General features: G+C 37.1%; 1 protein-coding gene across 1 annotated transcript; it reads right to left on the bottom strand.

The window, feature by feature from the left end:
- Positions 1–7,450: 7,450 nt before the first annotated feature.
- LOC114164728 (polygalacturonase inhibitor-like) lies at positions 7,451–8,784 on the bottom strand. Its single transcript, XM_028049478.1, has one exon. The coding sequence runs from the start codon at positions 8,706–8,708 to the stop codon at positions 7,698–7,700; it is 1,011 nt and encodes a 336-aa protein (XP_027905279.1). The 5' UTR covers positions 8,709–8,784; the 3' UTR covers positions 7,451–7,697.
- Between the last annotated feature and the right edge of the window lie 218 nt (positions 8,785–9,002).

Raw genomic sequence — 9,002 nt, forward strand, 5'->3', positions numbered from 1 at the left:
TATCATATCTAGAAACATTAATGATATTAAGTTGTAATTTGTTATAAAATTCATAGATGAAATACTTTTTATTATATTTATGCAACATAAAAAAAGTCCTCAAAATAATTCATTTGAGAGTTGAATAAAATATGGAGATCGAAAAAAATAAGATAGAATGATAGCTCAAATATCGAGAGAAGTATAAACTGAGAGACAAGTAAAATCAAAGAAATCTATCTCTGACATGGAGATCTACTTTACACATTCGCACATTTTTATTAAAATTTCAAAAATGTTACGCTGTCGTGTGGACCCCACAACTTTCTTATCCAAATGCACCAAAACACTTTTCATAAAATATTAAAGAGAAGCAAATCATTACAAACATCGCATAGTAAATTTCCTTACTCGAAACTTGAAAAGGACTGATTATCATTTGTTTTCCATCGTGTAATCTGACTTTTCAAATTTGCTTAATACTCCATATCTTAAATAAGGGGAAAAGAAATTTAAACTTGAAATTTAATTCATAATAATTTAAATTTAAATTATTTTATATTTATTTTAACTTCAATCTACTTAATTAAAATTGGATTCAATTTAAATTAAATTACATTTTCGATTTTGAAAATTTGTAAATTAATGTATGTTTAGGTCATATTAAGATAATTAAGAATAAAATTTAGCTAAATCGACCTAAATTCAAGGTCGAATATAGTTGGTTCAAGTCAAAATTTGAATTAAGTTAGTCCAAGACAAAGATTAAGCTAAATCAATCTATGTCAAGCTAAGTTCAAACAAGTGAGAGTTGAACCGAGTCAGGGACATCCAAGAGTTGAGGTGAGTCAAAGGTCAAGTTTAATCAACTCAGGTCGAAAGTCATGTCAAGTCGGCCTAAATTGAGGATGAAGTTTAGTCGATCCTAGATGAATGTCGAGTCAGGTCATCCTAGATCGAATGTCGAGATGAGACGAGTCTGAGTCAAGTCAACCTAGGAGGAAGTTCAAATTCGGGTGGTATGGCTAAAGGTCGACCTAAGTCGGCCCAAACTAAAGATCTAGCTAGGTCAGCCTATGCTGAAGGATAATTTGAGTCGGTACGTGCGATAGGTCTACTCGGCACAACATGGACCAAAACAACATGGATCGAAGTTCAAGCCGATACGGACCGGGCCGTCTCATCCCAGAAGTCGAGACAACCGACCTAGACCAAAAATCGACCTAAACTAAAGGTCGAATTAAATTAAATTAAATTAGACTCAAATATAGAATTGAATTTGTCGTAAAATAAAAATTAAATTACTCTATCTAAACATAAAAATTAAAATTTAAAATATTTTAATTATTTCATTTAAACTAATTATTTAAAAAAAATAATAATAATTATACATAATTTAATTACTAATATTTCAATTTCTTTTAAAGTTTCTTGATGAAAATATGCCTTCAATGGCGTATATAAAGGATGTATAACCGTATGACAATCATTACTTGCATTTCGAAAAACTTATCAGTAAAGTTACTTGTAAGACCCTAGAAAATGACGTTTTAAAAGTGATAGTGGTTTAAAAATAGTGAGACTCGATTATTTTAATATTAAAAGGTTTTAGTATAAATAGAATTGTTATAAACGAGTTTCATTATTTTAAAACACACCATCTCTCTAGAAACCACTTTATTAGAGTTCTCTGACTTCTCTCTAGAGGTTCTGTCTCTCTGGTTGTCTGATTGAAGAACCCAAACCATAGGATTGATCCTCTCAGCGAGCTCTTCAAATTGGACCGATCAGTTTCTCCGTTCGTGTAAGTTGAGTTTCTGCTCTCTTTTTTAGTCTTTTTCTGTTTTCTATTGCATGCGAGCCCTTTTCCGCTTGCATGCGACGTTTTAATCATCAGTATGAGTCTCTACTGATCAGTGATCATAATGGAATTGTCCTGATCGTTCTTGTGATGTTTCTATGTGTAGAAAGAGCATCCTGTGGAGTTAGAGGTGTTGACATTTTTAAAGCGTTGACGTTTATAAAGTTGTCTAAACAGGATAACAGGTAAGGGAAGCTAACTATTTTGCTTGAATTTCGTATAGAAATCATTTTGATGACTTTGAATTGCATGATTGAGTGTTGTATGAGTTCTTTAACTATGTAATTGAGTGTATGATTGGATTGTGAGAGATTTCTGGACTGTTGTATGTGAGAACAAGAGATTTCTGGATCTCTTGTGAGAGCTTACCCTCTCTTTCTGTGTGTCTGTCTCGTGTTGTATGTTTTTCTTTTGCGATGATCACCTATTCGGTGGGAGTAGATGTGGTTGCAGTGTCAAAGGCACTTTTAGAGGATGAAGAGCCATCGTTTTAGTGTTGAGGAGGAGGTTTCCAATTAGAGCTTTAGTAGTGGTCAGTTTAAGTATATAGTTTATTAGTTTAGTTTAAGTGTATAAGTGATATATTTTTATAGTCATATCTTTTGTAAGATTGTATTAATATATTGTGTACACTAGATTATTTATTTTGGAACTATGATGAAACTCCCTCTTTTTATTAGTTTTAAGCTGCTAAAATTGGGATGTTACATTTATGGTATCAGAGCAGTTCATCCATAAGATGACCTAAGGGTTGTGGGTTTGTCATGTCTTGTTTGTGTTAGAGTTCGAGTTTAGTAGAGTTTGTCTGTGAAACCGAAAGTATTAAGAACAAAAAACGTCTTGATAAAGTAATGAGGGTGTACACTCATGACTAGATCAAAGATAATTTTCCTTTCTTAATTCTAATGGTTTGAGGAAATAAGAGAGATAGACAAAAAGTTATGGCTATCAATAGATGTTAGAGTTTTGCTTTCTATGTCCATGATTGTTTTGTTGCACCTCTATGGTTTGCGTTTAGTGTTTATAGTGATAGAGGAATGCAGATTCAACGTCAACTTGACCTGCTTACCTTTGTGAGGGTTGGATGTAGTTTTTTAGACAACTTTTTGCCTCAAGGATATAAGTTTGTTGTATGAAGTAGATCGATGAGCGAGGAAAGTTAAGCTTTGGGATAGTAGACTGGATAAAGAGGTTAAAATTCAGCATCAATGTTTAGACTAAGGAAGCTTCAAGAGCAGGCTCACGAGATCGAATATCACAAGTTTCCCAAAAGGAGTTGAGTTTAGAGGTTAGAAATATGGAAGATATCAGTGTATGCCAGTGCAACAACGTTTGAGAAGACCAACTTGGTTATACATTCCAGAAGTGTTGAGGTTCAGAGATAAGCAAATACAAGCAGTGTTAGGAGTTGTGTCATTGGATATAGTCATATGGCCATATCTAGTGCTTTCTTGGATCGGTGAAAGAGAAGCAATTGGCAGACCCTAGGTTGCAGGAAACGGTGAGATTGCTTGGCATCGAACGAGCTAAGAAAGATAAAGATCTTGAAGTGTAAAAAGACGAATCTCTAGTGGGAGGTTAAGACAGAGCAGAGTTTGCGGATCAATTAGGTAAGGTGGTGTTTCCTAAGTAGAAAAAATAATATGTGCATGAGAATGAAGTGGCATAAAGGTTTCATATTAGGTTCAATAATCAGAAGGAGATGCTTGGATCTTTTCAGTAGACAGCAGGATGTTTCAAGGAAAAAGTAGTTCATGAGTATAAGTATTGACATTGGGTTGAGGTAAAGAAATTGAAGTGTGGGAAGAAGAAACAAACCGTTAAGTTCGATCTTGTGGGAATGATAAAAGCTAGAGAAGGCAGAGTACCGTAAATAATGAAAGGAGAAGAAAAATCTTAATTAGTTGGAATTGTGTCTACGATAGTTGGTGCTAGAGCTATTAATTCAAATTATCAAATTCAAAAGGTGGTGTTTGGGATATGAGTTTTGGTTTCGTTCGTGATCATAAAACCTTGGTGTCGTCAATATGGTAAATGAGTTATGGTTAACTGCAAGGAGGAGTTGGAGTTTGAGTTGATAGTTTTTCTTTTATAGTGGACAAGTGAAGATTTCTTGGATGTGTGGTATGTTTCGGGGTGATCAAAGGATTCAAATTCAGAGTCAACTTGAATTACTTACTTTACAAGGTTTGGTCGAAAGCATAAATCTCAAGGGTGACTTGGTTGATTTCCAAGCTCATTCGGGTGGAATGTGATATCATAGGAAATGATGTTCGTTGTTTCAAGAAGGTGAGTAAATGATTGTACATCAAGTATGAAACAAGTTGAAAAGTGAAGACAAAATGTTACCGATATGAGTGTTTATCTAGTAAAGGCCCGCGAAGAACATATGCAAGGGATCTCAGTGGTGAAGCAATTTTAGTTATGTTATGAAGAAGATGTTAGAACAATCACCGACAAGCGGTGGGATTCATTATTGCATTGATATCTGAAACATAACCAGTGTCAATAGTTTTACATTGGATGATGTTACTAAAAGTGTGGAGTCAAGACAACAGGTAGAGGAGTCCTTAGAAAAGTAATGGTTTAGTCGTAGAGTGTCATCGTGAGTAATCCAGTCTAACAAAGTTTGGAAAAAGAAGTAATTATATGTTAAGATCTACGACCAGAAGTGGTTAAGATGAGTGGGGAAACATGTTAAAGGAAGGGAAGTTCTAAGAGTGACTTTAAGTAAGGTTTTTCAAGCAAGTTGTTATCAAGGTTTCGTGACAAGTTTCTCAAATGTGAAGGGAGTCGTCAAGACGTTGAAGAAAAACATGATCAGCGCTTCAATGATTGATTATTCTTTGCAGTCTATTGTGGCTAAACACATTAGAGGTGAAAATGGTTGTTGATCAGAGTGACACAGCGGAATAATGGTGGGATATACTTATCAATAGTAGGAATACAAGAGACGGGGAAATATCTTACTCATGACCCGGTGGTTGATGTGGTAATGAGTTCTCTAAAACAACAGAGGTGTCAGTGTTATGAAGATTTGTTAAAGATGTTTAGTGACATCAACAGCTAGAAGTATGGAGTTGCATAGAGGGAGATGGATAGGAAATGAGAGAGATGATTGAGCTATGGTTTTGAGTTGTGCTATCACCTTAGAAGTGGAAAAGTATTGGTATATGTTTTAAGCAGAAAGAGAATTGTAATGGTTGGTTCAATAATGAAGGGAAATAATTGGTGGAGGGATGGTTGCAGATTAGTGGTTTAATAAATGCTGAGGAAGTGTCAGAATTTGGTGTCGTTGTTGCCACAAGTGAAGGGTCTAGTCTGGAAGTGGGATAACATTGTTATAGACTTTGCTGCTCTGGTCAAAGTTAGTATGAGAAGCATAATGTCATGTTGATGGTGGTGGATAGGGTGGTCAAGAATGTTATGAAGTTGTGTGTGATCAAGTCATATGAGTGGTACCTCAAGGAAGAAACTAGATAATGAGAAGTGATAACAATCACGTTTAGGGTTGAGATCGGTTGCAAATCTTTAAATTTTGGAAAAAACCTACTAGAAATAGTGGAGAGCATATGGAAGGTGAGTAAGCATATCAAACATAAGTGGGTTGGTTAGGTGAAAAGGATCATTCAAGTTTTAAGGTGGAAGGTGGAGAGTTGCTTTAGTGACTAATCCAATCTACACTGTTAATCATATATCGCTTAGCACAGAGGCAGAGTTTTCAGTAAGTTTAGGTGTTGCAATCGTTAAGTCAGTCATGTCTAGGTGGTTGTTGTAGAGAACATGAGGAGAGCATGGTTTTCTTTCTATCTGGCGAGTGAATTTTCGGGGACGAAAATTTTTCTTGTTAGGGAGAATGTAAGACCCTAGAAAATGACGTTTTAAAAGTGATAGTGGTTTAAAAATAGTGAGACTCGATTATTTTAATATTAAAAGGTTTTAGTATAAATAGAATTATTATAAACGAGTTTCATTATTTTAAAACACACCATCTCTCTAGAAACCACTTTTCTAGAGTTCTCTGACTTCTCTCTAGAGGTTTTATCTCTCTGGTAGTCTGATTGAAGAATCGAGACCATAGTATTGATCCTCTCGGTGAGCTCTTCAAATTGGACCAATCAGTTTCTTCGTTCGTGTAAGTTGAGTTTCTGCTCTCTTTTTTAGTCTTTTTCTGTTTTCTGTTGCATGCAAGCTCTTTTTCGCTTGCATGCGACGTTTTAATCATCAATATGAGTCTCTGTTGATCAATGATCATAACGGTATGTCCTAATCGTTCTTGTGATGTTTCTATGTGTAGATAGAGCATCCAAGGCAACCAAGTATTCAACCTAGGCCAAGTCAGTCTAACTTATACCGGACCTGATCATTTTAACCGTATAAATGATAACCCTCATGAATATGCCAGAGACAACCCAAGTACACGACTTGGGCCGCCATGATCTCGAACTTAACTGAACAAAGGTCAAAGTAACAACAAAATGGCCAACACGGATAGTACCCGGCCAAGGACAACATCTGACAAGCCAAGAAGTAAACGGATCTGACCGCTCTCGAAAACTTAGTAAAATGGAAGCCCCCGCGTTCGATAGGCCTTAAGGGCCTGGGTTAGGGCCCAGGCCCACTCATAGCCCAGGCTAGGGCCCAAGCCAAGGCTCGGCCCATTGGATAACCAGGCATCATTAATGCTCTATAAATACGCATGGACCCCACGAATTAAAGGTACACATTCATTAATCACTGATTTGATTCTCTAAGAGCTTTGACTTACTTGAGCTTCGGAGACTCTTCTATAGGTAACCCCTCCTGGGTTCAAGCTGATATGTATCAACCGGGGAGAGGCCAACTGAAGAGATAGTGGACTACATGGTAAGGTGACACTTGTGTCTAACTCATCTTGTTTGTTCTCTACAGGAACAAATTGAATTGCATGATTTTTCTTATCATATTAGCTTACCCTTGCTTTCTGTGTGTTTGTCTCGTGTTGTATGTTTTTCTTTTGCGATAATCACCTATTCGGTGGGAGCAAATGTGGTTGCAGTATCAAAGGCACTTCTGGAGGATGAAGAACCATCGTTTTAGTATTGAGGATGAGGTTTCTAGTGGAAGCTTTAGCAGTGGTCAATTTAAGTATAGAGTTTATTAGTTTAGTTTAAGTGTGATATATTTTTATAGTCATATCTTTTGTAAGACTGTATTAATATATTGTGTACATTGAATTATCTGTTTTGGAACTATGATGAAACTTTCTATTTTTATTAGTTTTAAGTTGTTAAAATTGAGATATTACTTTACTTGCCATGTTAAAGTGTTAAATTACTTAGCTTGGCACGACGTAAATAATGTTAACTCATCATGAATGGTTAAAAAATGTGAACTAGTACAATTTGACTTGCTTTTCGGCCAAGTAAAAAAATAATTAACTTAAAGACAACAGTTTCTTTAACAAGAGATGCTCTCTTTAAAGTGATAAGAATTATATTGTCCTCTCAAAACAAGGTCTATGATGGTTACTCGTTATAAGCATCGGCACTCTTTCTTTATTTACGGATAATAGTCACGAGTGCAGATAAGTCTTTCTATACGGTTAAAACAAACTTTTCTATAAAACTATTGATTATAACTATAAATATCATTTATATTGAAGACCAAATAACTGAGACGAATAAAGTTACAGCGAGAAACGTTGTATATTCTGAAAAGCTGATAAACTTGATAAACTTGAAATCAGAGTGCGAAAATATAAAACTTATTTGATTCAAACTGGAAGGATTCCCTTACGTAATCTTATTGGTGCAGAGCGGAAGTAGAGAGACACACAACTTAGTGGGAAAATAGAATGCTTATTGTATCTGTTAATCTATTTGGTGCAGGGCGGAAGTGGAGAACCACACAACTTAGTGTGAAAGAAAGCATATTTATCGAATCTATGCAATTCCCCACCCTGCGGTATTTGGCCCTTCAACCCAGGATTATAACTCACGTTCAACTGCTGCAAATTTTCCACTTTCGTCAACGCCACTGGAAGGTTCCCATAAATCTTATTGTGATTGATATCCAACCAAATCAAGCTTTTCTTAGGAAACGTCACAGGAGAGAGATCAAAGGAGAAGGCGTTCCTGGAAAGGTCAAGTACCTGAGTCTTTTTCTTGCTCCCGAAAAGAAATGAAGCATCGCCTACAAGTTTGTTCCTTGACAAGTCTATGTTGTCTGGGTCTAGGTTGCCCAAGGAAGGGGGAAGGGGCCCAGAGAGTTGGTTGTGAGACAGTTTGAGATCAGGCCCGGGCTTCTTGAAGGACCCGAAAGACGCCGGGATTGGGCCCGTCAATTTGTTCCTGTCCAGCTGTAGAGATGCGAGATTAGGCAGTTGGGAGAGTGAGCTGGGAATGGAGCCCGAGAGACTGTTGAAGGAAAGTGAGATCACCTCCAGGGTTTTAATCTGGGCCAGAAATTCGGGTATTGGGCCTGTGAGACCACTGTTGGTGATTTCGAGACTTTTGAGTTTGGTGAGTTTGGTGATGGTGGGCGGAATTGGGCCGACGAGGTTGGGGAGCTTGTGGAAGGTAAGGTACTCGAGGTAAGGGAGGTCACCCACAGAGGGTGGTATTTTGCCGGTGACATTGGGGTCTGGATACGAGGATATTAGAAAAACCTCGTAGATACGGTTATTTCTGTCGTCACACTTGACACAGTACCAGTCGCAGCAATCTTCTTTTGGGTCCCAAGAGGCTAGGAAGTAAGGGTTGTTGAGTTCCTTTTTGAACCGGAGCAGCACCTTCTTGTCCTCTGGGTGGCACCGCTCCGATAATGCAACTGGAAATGGGGACAACACTAGGACGCATAGTCCCAACAACATTAACATGCTTCGCATTTTGCTTATGAATGTGAAGTCACAGGTTGTGTTTCACTCATTTTAAAGAACGATGCGACTGTACGGTGCATGGGCAAGGGACATTTCACGTTTTCCACATTAGAATGAAATAATGTCCAGTACTAGTCGCCGATCACACGTCAAAATCACCCATGTGGGGGTGCCTACCCACACAGTATCCCGTGATTTACAGCTTTTTCCTATTCACTGGCAGATACACGCCAAAAAAGGTAAAAGAACAAAGCACTTAAAATGACCAATAATGTAATCATAACAATGCATTATTCATTATTT

Source organism: Vigna unguiculata, chromosome 9, assembly GCF_004118075.2.
Source record: "Vigna unguiculata cultivar IT97K-499-35 chromosome 9, ASM411807v1, whole genome shotgun sequence".
Taxonomy (NCBI): Eukaryota; Viridiplantae; Streptophyta; class Magnoliopsida; order Fabales; family Fabaceae; genus Vigna; species Vigna unguiculata.

What these genes read in the sequence shown, in the direction of transcription:
- LOC114164728 (XM_028049478.1), bottom strand. Translation starts at nt 8,708, where the DNA reads ATGCGAAGCATGTTAATGTTGTTGGGACTATGCGTCCTAGTGTTGTCC.